This window comes from Salmo trutta, chromosome 37, assembly GCF_901001165.1.
Source record: "Salmo trutta chromosome 37, fSalTru1.1, whole genome shotgun sequence".
NCBI classification, from domain to species: domain Eukaryota; kingdom Metazoa; phylum Chordata; class Actinopteri; order Salmoniformes; family Salmonidae; genus Salmo; species Salmo trutta.
Genome location: NC_042993.1, coordinates 21,772,533 through 21,783,039, shown reverse-complemented (window position 1 = coordinate 21,783,039; position 10,507 = coordinate 21,772,533). Strand labels below are relative to the sequence as shown.

Genomic DNA, 10,507 nt, shown 5'->3' with positions numbered 1-10,507 from the left:
TTAATGGGCTGAATGTGATATTTTTGCCATTTCATCACATCATGTGAGCATACATAATATTCATAATGTCTATGGTTCAAAATTCAGAGCTGACACAAGGTACAAGATAAAGGCAGATACAAGAGTACACTGTGTGCACCGAGATCATGAGAATCATAACTACTCAATACCTCATTGAGCCCGCCGGATCCCCCCAACCCCAACCTATTTTTACCCCCCTCTATAGGGTATGTAACCTAGTCCTCTGGGCTTGAGTTACCCTGCTCAGAATATACCAACTTTTAAAGGGTCTGAAGGGGAGGGGGCACCCATATGCACCCAAGGAGATTCATGAACCCTCACCAAACAGCTGCTAACCTCTGAGGACTTTCACAGCATTGGAGTGGCTCCATTTTCCATGTACACATTCATTTTATACCTGTATTAAGCAATGCGTTTTGATTATCATGTTCAATTTAAGCAACCTTCAGAATTTCTTGTAAAGAAATGGCACAGGGACCAGGCTTGTGATGACTTAAGGTCAGTATTTCCATACATGTTTTTTCCTGGGGTTATTTATTCCCCTTTGATCATTCAGCCACAGTAAAATACATGTGTATTTATAGTTATGTAGGGTACCACGCAAGGTATTTAGTGACTGACCTGGTATAAAGTTCTAAGTTAAGTGATGCTTTATTTTACTCCCTTGTATCTGGGTTATTCAAACAGACATTGTTAGCACTGGAGGACAGTTGTTTTGTTTAGTCATCTAAAAGTACAAGTAACATGATAGAATCAACATGACTTATTGCATTAACAATTTAACTCCATAACATCATCAGTCTTGATGACACATCAGACAGTTGAGCTCCTGTGTCGATGCAGTCAACAAACATTCCAAACGTCTTGTGGCAGTCACGCAATGAGCTCACAAATAATGATCAGGTACTCAGTTTGCCTCATTTTAAAGTAACCCACGTTAAGTCCACATGCTCCGGTGGTTACACTACCAAGATTAGCAGTAATATTGTCCTATCTGCTGATGATTAATGGTAAGCTCACAGCTTAGCCTTAACAGGGGAGGTGTTGGACCTAAATAAAATGGGCGAACGGAATAACACAAAGGGTGCAGAGAATCATCCCCCTTCCCACCCCTCGTAGGGTGACAACAGTCAAAGCATTGTCTCAAGCACCAATGCGTCTACCCTGAGATAGGGTAAACAAAGGAAGCATGGAGGCAGTTCAAGATGTTCTAGTGCTGCTCTTATAGTGTTGTCATTACCGCAACAGAGTGCCATTCATAATTGTTGAGTCAACAGACGTATGTTCAAATGGGATCTTTGTGTCAGCGGCAGGGTTTGAGGAAAGGGCTAGGGATTGTGGGAAGGTGGTGGTGTTGAGGTCTGGTCACTGCTGCTCATCTGGTCAGCCCTCTGTTGAGTCAGTGGGGGGAGAGGATGGGATAGAAGAGGGTTCCTCTTCATCTGATTCAAACTCCACATTCTCATCCTTTACCCACTGGCCACTCCTGTCCTGGAGCCATCCCGCACTGAGGCAGAAAGTGAAAGAGCGAGGTGGTAGAAAAGTTAAGATGCCGTGGTGGACTTAAATTACTGCAGCCTTCACATTTGAAAAACAACTCAATTGAATAACGATGTCACACTACCCTGCTAATGTTCACATGGGGAAAGGCAAGTTTAATAAACTATTCAAAACAACACTTAAAATATGCATGAAGCCAGTGAGAAATTTGAATCAACTGACAAATGCAGATTAGCGGGGACGCTGAATGAGAGTCAAGACTTTCTAGGTACACAGTACCTTTTCAATTTAAGGTAATGCTCCTCCTTTGAGCTGTCATAGGTTCCGACTCCTGTGTCGACGTTGGCTGAGACTCCTTCTTACACACTTCCTTATTTCTCCCGATTGGACACGATCCCCGATTGACTAGTGAGGATGAATGGCAATGAACAAAAGGGTTAGCGGTGGAGACCAATCATTATAGATTTGTAATATGATAATGTTATTTACAATAAATCTAGACTTTACCTGCGGTATTACTGTTGGAACTGGGTAATGACATGATGTCTTATCATCGTCTCCACTGACATTTGATGTGGTGGTGATAGTCTTGTGCTGGAGGGCTGATGTCACTGGAATGGAACACAGTCTGGAATGGAACACAGTCTGGAATGGATCACAATCTGGAATGGAACACAATCTGGAATGGAACACAATCTGGAATGGAACACAATCTGGAATGGAACACAGTCTGGAATGGAACACAGTCTGGAATGGAACACAGTCCGGAATGGAACACAGTCCGGAACTAGTACTTAGTACTGGAAATACATTTTTAAAAAGATCAATGAAAATGTGATTGTAATAATGTGTAGGGTACTACTCACAATAACATATCACTTTCAGCATAGAGTACCTGGTCTTTTTGTGCCAACTGTTGTATGGCACAGTCTTCAGTAAGGCGTGGTGGGTGAGTTTACGTGTCTGTGTCAACAGGGGGGCAGAACTAGAGGGTTCCTGTGGGGAAAACAAAAAACAACATGACGCATAGTCCACACTCCAGTTTACACTAGTCTAAAGCCTCAGGTTTACAAAGACAAAATATTTCACTGAGTAACTTAGCTAGTTATATAGCTTTACCTGTCGGCTATCTTCAGCTTGAACATAGTTTTCATGGTTTCGTTTAGATATCTCATTTTTCAGTTGAGTTTTCTTTCCATAAAACCACTTCATCCCTGGCACAGAAAGGATTAGTGTAGGCACATTCATCCTTCACAGATGGTTTTGATATAGCTTCCTGCTTGGGAAAATAATTGATCATTCATATGTACCACCTTCAAGATGTCTTTTCCCCTTTATGTGTAATGTCAGCATGTCAACTGTATCAAAAACAGGGCGGTATGAACACACAAGGCAGGTGTATCTTGAAAGGGAATTAGGAAAAATACAGATGCTCATGAGAAGTGCTTGCTCTGCCAAATGAAAACAACAGTAAGATCTGGGTAAGTATTCATTCCAATTGACAGCAATGATAATGGTGTTGTGCCGAAAATCTCCCCCCTGCCAGACTTGCTTGCTAGCTGAGATTTCTGATCACGTTAGGCTGCGTTGCATTAGATTTTTTATGTCGGTTTGATCTTGGGGTAGGCACTAGACTCACCTATTGCTACTCATTGGACCCTATGATCACTCGGCTACACATGCCTCTCCCTAATGTCAATATGCGTTGTCTATTGCTGTTTTGGTTAGTGATTATTGTCTTATTTCACTGTAGAGCCCCCAGCTCTGCCCAATATGCCTTAGATAGCCCTTTTGTCTCACCCCCCACACATGTGGTGACCTCACCTGGCTTAACTGGTGCCGCTAGAGAGAAAACCTCTCATTTTCACTCAATGCCTAGGTTTACCTCGACTGTACTCACATCCTACCATACCCTTGTCTGTAGATTATGCCTTATGAACGCACTAGACGACCAGTTCTTATAGCCTTTAGCCGTACTCTGTTCCTCTGGGGATGTAGAGGTTAACCCAGGCCCTGCAGCCCCCAGCAACACTCCCATTCCCCAGGCTCTCTCATCTGTTGACTTCTGTAACCGTAAAAGCCTTGGTTTCATGCATGTTAACATCAGAAGCCTCCTTCCTAAGTTTTTTTTATTCACTGCTTTAGCACACTCCGCCAACCCTAATGTCCTAACCGTGTCTGAATTCTGGCTTAAGGCCATCAAAAATCCTGAAATTTCCATTCCGAACTACAACATTTTCCGACAAGATAGAACTGCCAAAGGTGGCGGAGTTGCAATCTACTGCAGAGATAGCCTGCAGAGTTCTGTCATACTATCCAGGTCTGTGCCCAAACAATTCGAGCTTCTACTTTTAAAAATCCACCTTTTCAGAAACAAGTCTCTCACCGTTGCCGCTTGTTATAGACCCCCCTCAGCTCCCAGCTGTGCCCTGGACACCATATGTGAATTAATTGCCCCCCCCCATCTATCTTCAGAGTTCGTACTGTTAGGTGACCTAAACTGGGATATGCTTAACACCCCGGCCATCCTACATTCTAAGCTAGATGCCCTCAATTTCACACAAATAATCAAGGAACCTACCAGGTACAACGACCACCCCTCAAACGACCACCCCTCATCACTTTCAAACGCTCCCTAAAACACTTCATGCGAGCAGGCCTTTCAAATTGACCTGGCCCAGGTATTCTGGAAGGATATTGACCTCATTCCATCAGTAGAGGATGCCTGGTTGCTCTTTAAAAGTGCTTTCCTCACCATCTTAAATAAGCATGCCCATTCAAAAAATGTAGAACTAAGAACAGATATAGCCCTTGGTTCACCCCAGACTTGACTGCCCTTGACCAGCACAAAAACATCCTGTGTTCTGCATTAGCATTGAATAGCCCCCGCGATATGCAACTTTTCAGGGAAGTCAGGAACCAATATACAGTCAGTTAGGAAAGCTAAGGCTAGCTTTTTCAAACAGAAATTTGCATCCTGTAGCAATAATTCCAAAACATTTTGGGACACTAAAGTCCATGGAGAATAAGAGCACCTCCTCCCAGCTGCCCACTGCACTGAGGCTAGGAAACACTGTCACCACCGATAAATCTACGATAATTTATCATTTCAATTAGTATTATTCTACGGCTGGCCATGCTTTCCACCTGGCTACCCCTACCCCGGCAAACAGCTCTGCACCCCCCCCGCTTCTCCTTCACCCAAATCCAGACAGCTGCAAAATCTGGATCCCTACAAATCAGCTGGGCTAGATAATCTGGACCCTCTCTTTCTAAAATTATTTGCTGAAATTGTTGCAACCCCTATTACTAGCCTGTTCAACCTCTCTTTCGTATTGTCTGAGATCCCCAAAGACTGGAAAGCTGCCGCAGTCATCCCCCTCTTCAAAGGGGGAGACACTCTAGACCCAAACTGTTATTGACCTATATCCATCCTGCCCTGCCTTTCTAAAATCTTCAAAAGCCAAGTTAACAAACAGATCACCGACCATTTCGAATCCCACCGTACCTTCTTCACTATGCAATCTGGTTTCCGAGCTGGTCATGGGTGCACCTCAGCCACGCTCAAGGTCCTAAACAATATCATAACCGCCATCGATAAAAGACAGTACTGTGCTGCCGTCTTCATCGACCTGGCCAAGACTTTCGACTCTGTCAATCACCGCATTCTTATCGGCAGACTCAATAGCCTTGGTTTCTCAAATGACTGCCTCGCCTGGTTCACCAACTACTTCTCAGATAGAGTTCAGTGTGTCAAATCGGAGGGCCTGTTGTCCGGACCTCTGGCAGTCTCTATGGGGGTGCCACAGGGTTCAATTCTCGGGCCGACTCTTTCCTCTGTATATATCAATGACGTCGCTAGATGCTGGTGATTCTCTGATCCACCTCTACGCAGATGACACCATTCTGTATACATCTGGCCTTTCTTTGGACACTGATAACAAACCTCCAAACGAGCTTCAATGCCATACAACACTCCTTCCGTGGCCTCCAACTGCTCTTAAATGCAAGTAAAACTAAATGCACGCTCTTCAACTGATTGCTGCCTGCACCTGCCCGCCCGACTAACATCACTACTCTGGACGGTTCTGACCTAGAATATGTGCACAACTACAAATACCTAGGTGTCTGGTTAGACTGTAAACTCTCCTTCCAGACTCAAATTAAGCATCTCCAATCCAAAATTAAATCTAGAATCGGCATCCTATTTCGCAACAAAGCCTCCTTCACTCATGCTGCCAAACATACCCTGGTAAAACTGACTATCCTACCGATCCTTGACTTTGGTGATGTCATTTCGAAAATAGCCTCCAACACACTACTCAGCAAACTGGATGTAGTCTATCGCAGTGCCATCCATTTTGTCACCAAAGCCCCCATATACTACCCACCACTGCGACCTGTATGCTCTCGTCGGCTGGACCTCCCTTCATATTCATCACCAAACCCACAGGCTACAGGTCATCTATAAGTCTTTGCTAGGTAAAGCCCTGCCTTATCTCAGCTCACTGGTCACCATAGCACACACCAGCAGGTATATTTCACTGGTCATCCCCAAAGCCAACACTTCCTTTGGCCGCCTTTCCTTCCAGTTCTCTGCTGCCAATGACTGGAACGAATTGCAAAAATCACTGAAGCTGGAGACTTATATCTCCCTCTCTAACTTCAAGCATCAGCTGTCAGATCAGCTTACCGATCACTGTACCTGTACACAGCCAATCTGTAAATAGCACACCCAAATAGCACACCCAACTACCTTAGCACACCCAAAACTGTTCGCTGCTCTGGCACCCCAATGGTGGAACAAGCTCCCTCACGATGCCAGGACAGCGGAGTCAATCACCACCTTCCGGAGACACCTGAAACCCCACCTCTTTAAGGAATACCTGGGATAGGATAAAGTAATCCTTCTAAACCCCCCCCCCCCTTTAAAAGATTTAGATGCACCATTGTAAAGTGGTTGTTCTACTGGATATTATAGGTGAATGCACCAATTTGTAAGTCGCTCTGGATAAGAGCGTCTGCTAAATGACTTAAATGTAAATGTTATCTTCTTGTTCTTTTGCACCCCAGTATCTCTACTTGCACATCTATCACTCCAGTGTTAATGCTAAATTGTAATTATTTCACCTCTATGGCCTATTTATTGCCTTACCGCCCTAATCTTCCACATTTGCACACACTGTACATAGATTTTCCTATTTTTTATTTATTTATTTTTTTTATTTCACCTTTATTTAACCAGGTAGGCAAGTTGAGAACAAGTTCTCATTTACAATTGCGACCTGGCCAAGATAAAGCAAAGCAGTTCGACAACATACAACAACACAGAGTTACACATGGAGTAAACAACATACAGTCAATAATACAGTAGAAAAAAAATAAGACTATATACAATGTGAGCAAATGATGTGAGATAAGGGAGGTAAAAGCAAAAAAAATGCCATGGTGGCAAAGTAAATAAAGTATAGCAAGAAAAACACTGGAATGGTAGATTTGTAGTTTGAAGAAAGTTCAAAGTTCAAATATAAATAATATGGTGCAAATGAGCAAAATAAATAAAATAAATAAATACAGTAGGGGAAGAGGTAGTAGTTTGGGCTAAATTATAGATGGGCTATGTACAGGTGCAGTGATCTGTGAGCTGCTCTGACAGCTGGTGCTTAAAGCTAGTGAGGGAGATAAGTGTTTCCAATTTCAGAGATTTTTGTAGTTCGTTCCAGTCGTTGGCAGCAGAGAACTGGAAGGAGAGACGACCAAAGGAGGAGTTGGCTTTAGGGGTGACCAGAGAGATATACCTGCTGGAGCGCGTGCTACAGGTGGGTGCTGCTATGGTGACCAGTGAGCGGAGATAAGGGGGGACTTTACCTAGCAGGGTCTTGTAGATGACCTGGAGCCAATGTGTTTGGCGACGATTATGAAGTGAAGGCCAGCCAACGAGAGCATACAGATCGCAGTGGTGGGTTGTATATGGGGCTTTGGTGACAAAACGGATGGCACTGTGATAGACTGCATCCAGCTTGTTGAGTAGGGTATTGGAGGCTATTTTGTAAATGACATCGCCGAAGTCGAGGATTGGTAGGATGGTCAGTTTTACGAGGGTATGTTTGGCAGCATGAGTGAAGGATGCTTTGTTGCGAAATAGGAAGCCAATTCTAGATTTCACTTTGGATTGGAGATGATTGATGTGAGTCTGGAAGGAGAGTTTACAGTCTAACCAGACACCTAGGTATTTGTAGTTGTCCACAAATTCTAAGTTAGAACCGTCCAGAGAAGTTATGCTGGATGGGCAGGCAGGTGCAGGCAGCGATTGGTTGAAGAGCATGCATTTAGTTTTACTTGTGTTTAGGAACAGTTGGAGGCCACGGAAGGAGAGTTGAATGGCATTGAAGCTCGTCTGGAGTGTTGTTAACACAGTGTCCAAAGAAGGGCCAGAAGTATACAGAATGGTGATGTCTGCGTAGAGGTGGATCAGAGATTCACCAGCAGCAAGAGCGACATCATTTATGTATACAGAGAAAAGAGTTGGCCCAAGAATTGAACCCTGTGGTACCCCCATAGAGACTGCCAGAGGTCCAGACAGTAGGCCCTCCGATTTGACACACTGAACTCTGTCAGAGAAGTAGTTGGTGAACCAGGCGACGCAATCGTTTGAGAAACCAAGGCTACTAAGTCTGCCGATGAGGATGTGGTGATTAACAGAGTCGAAAGCTTTGGCCAGGTCAATGAATACGGCAGCACAGTATTGTTTCTTATCGATGGCGGTTACGATGTCGTTTAGGACCTTGAGCGTGGCTGAGGTGCACCCATGACCAGCTCTGAAACCAGATTGCATAGCGGAGAGGGTGCGGTGGGATTCGAAATAGTCGGTAATCTGTTTGTTGACTTGGCTTTCGAAGACCTTAGAAAGGCAGGGTAGGATGGATATAGGTCTGTAGCAATTTGGGTCAAGAGTGTCACCTCCTTTGAAGAGGGGGATGACAGCAGCTGCTTTCCAATCTATGGGAATCTCAGACGACACGAAAGAGAGGTTGAACAGGCTAGTAATAGGGGTTGCAATAATTTCGGCAGATAATTTTAGAAAGAAAGGGTCCAGATTGTCAAGCCCAGCTGATTTGTAGGGGTCCAGATTTTGCAGCTCTTTCAGAACATCAGCTGAATGGATTTGGGAGAAGGAGAAATGGGGGAGGTTTGGGCGAGTAGCTGTGGGGGGTGCAGTGCTGTTGAATGCAGTAGGGGTAGTTAGGTGGAAAGCATGGCCAGCCGTAGAAAAATGCTTATTGAAATTCTCAATTATAGTGGGCTTATCGGTGGTGACAGAGTTTCCTATCCTCAGTGCAGTGGGCAGTTGGGAGGAGGTGTTCTTATTCTCCATGGACTTTACAATGTCCCAGAACTTTTTAGAGTTGGAGTTGCACGAAGCAAATTTTTGTTTGAAAAAGCTAGCCTTGGCGTTTCTAACTGCCTGTGTGTATTGGTTTCTAACTTCCCTAAAAAGTTGCATATCGCGGGGGCAGTTCGATGTTAATGCAGAACGCCACAGGATATTTTTGTGTTGGTTAAGGGCAGTCAGGTCTGGGGAGAACCAAGGGCTATATCTGTTCCTGGTTCTAAATTTCTTGAAATGGGCATGCTTATTTAAGATGGAGAGGAAGGCATTTTTAAAATATAACCAGGCGTCCTCTACTGACGGGTTGAGGTCAATATCCTTCCAGGATACCAGGGCCAGGTCGATTAGAAAGGCTTGCTCGTTGAAATGTTTTAGGGAGCGTTTGACAGTGATGAGTGGAGGTCGTTTGACCGCTGACCCATTACGGGTGCAGGCAATGAGGCAGTGATTGTGTTAGTGACTGTACGTTTGTTTATGTGTAACTCTGTGTTGTTGTTTTTGTCGCACTGCTTTGCTTTATCACCACCTCAAGCTGAACCTCGGCAAGACGGAGCTGCTCTTCCTCCCGGGGAAGGACTGCCCGTTCCATGATCTCGCCATCACGGTTGACAACTCCCTTGTGTCCTCCTCCCAGAGTGCTAAGAACCTTGGCGTGATCCTGGACAACACCCTGTCGTCCACTAACATCAAGGCGGTGACCCGATCCTGTAGGTTCATGCTGTACAACATTCGCAGAGTACGACCCTGCCTCACACAGGAAGCGACGCAGGTCCTAATCCAGGCACTTGTCATCTCCCGTCTGGATTACTGCAACTCGCTGTTGGCTGGGCTCCCTGCCTGTGCCATTAAATCCCTACAACTCATCCAGAACGCCGCAGCCCGTCTGGTGTTCAACCTTCCCAAGTTCTCTCACGTCACCCCGCTCCTCCGCTCTCTCCACTGGCTTCCAGTTGAAGCTCGCATCCGCTACAAGACCATGGTGCTTGCCTACGGAGCTGTGAGGGGAACGGCACCTCCATACCTTCAGGCTCTGATCAGGCCCTACACCCAAACAAGGGCACTGCGTTCATCCACCTCTGGCCTGCTGGCCCCCCTACCTCTGAGGAAGCACGGTTCCCGCTCAGCCCAGTCCAAACTGTTCGCTGCTCTGGCACCCCAATGGTGGAACAAGCTCCCTCACGACGCCAGGACAGCGGAGTCAATCACCACCTTCCGGAGACACCTGAAACCCCACCTCTTTAAGGAATACCTGGGATAGGATAAAGTAATCCTTCTAACCCCCCCCCCTTAAAAGATTTAGATGCACTATTGTAAAGTGGTTGTTCCACTGGATATCATAAGGTGAATGCACCAATTTGTAAGTCGCTCTGGATAAGAGCGTCTGCTAAATGACTTAAATGTAATGTAAATGTAATCTTGGCCAGGTCACAGTTGTAAATGAGAACTTGTTCTCAACTGGCCTACCTGGTTAAATAAAGGTGAAATAAAAATAGTAATATCTGCAGTTTTCGGTTTGGCTATTTGTTTCAAGCGTATTAGTCTATAAATAAATCTCTTTGCCAAAATTCGTAATCTCTCCCATGTCTTATTTTAATG

At 45.0% G+C, this 10,507-nt stretch overlaps 1 protein-coding gene across 3 annotated transcripts; it reads right to left on the bottom strand.

Moving 5' to 3' along the window:
• Window positions 1–1,808: 1,808 nt before the first annotated feature.
• LOC115176770 (sodium channel modifier 1) lies at window positions 1,809–3,238 on the bottom strand. 3 transcript variants are annotated; one of them, XM_029737047.1, is made up of 5 exons: window positions 2,835–3,238; window positions 2,641–2,735; window positions 2,388–2,517; window positions 2,029–2,183; window positions 1,809–1,926 (listed from the first exon to the last, which is right to left on the bottom strand). In XM_029737047.1, the coding sequence occupies exons 1-5, from the start codon at window positions 2,956–2,958 to the stop codon at window positions 1,837–1,839; spliced, it is 594 nt and encodes a 197-aa protein (XP_029592907.1). In that variant the 5' UTR covers window positions 2,959–3,238; the 3' UTR covers window positions 1,809–1,836. The 3 variants fall into 3 exon arrangements, with proteins under 3 accessions (XP_029592907.1, XP_029592908.1, XP_029592909.1); XM_029737048.1 differs by having other exon boundaries at window positions 2,029–2,149; window positions 2,417–2,517; XM_029737049.1 differs by having other exon boundaries at window positions 2,641–2,958.
• Window positions 3,239–10,507: the final 7,269 nt, after the last annotated feature.

Bases quoted from the DNA above. Each gene is read 5' to 3' on its own strand.
- LOC115176770 (XM_029737047.1), bottom strand. From the start codon at position 2,958: ATGAGCATCTGTATTTTTCCTAATTCCCTTTCAAGATACACCTGCCTT. The intron at 2,518-2,640 runs GTAAAGCTATAT...TTTTCCCCACAG, and splicing joins AAGCTGAAGATAGCCGACAG to GAACCCTCTAGTTCTGCCCC. The intron at 2,184-2,387 runs GTGAGTAGTACC...GTTCCATTCCAG, and splicing joins GCTGAAAGTGATATGTTATT to ATTGTGATCCATTCCAGACT.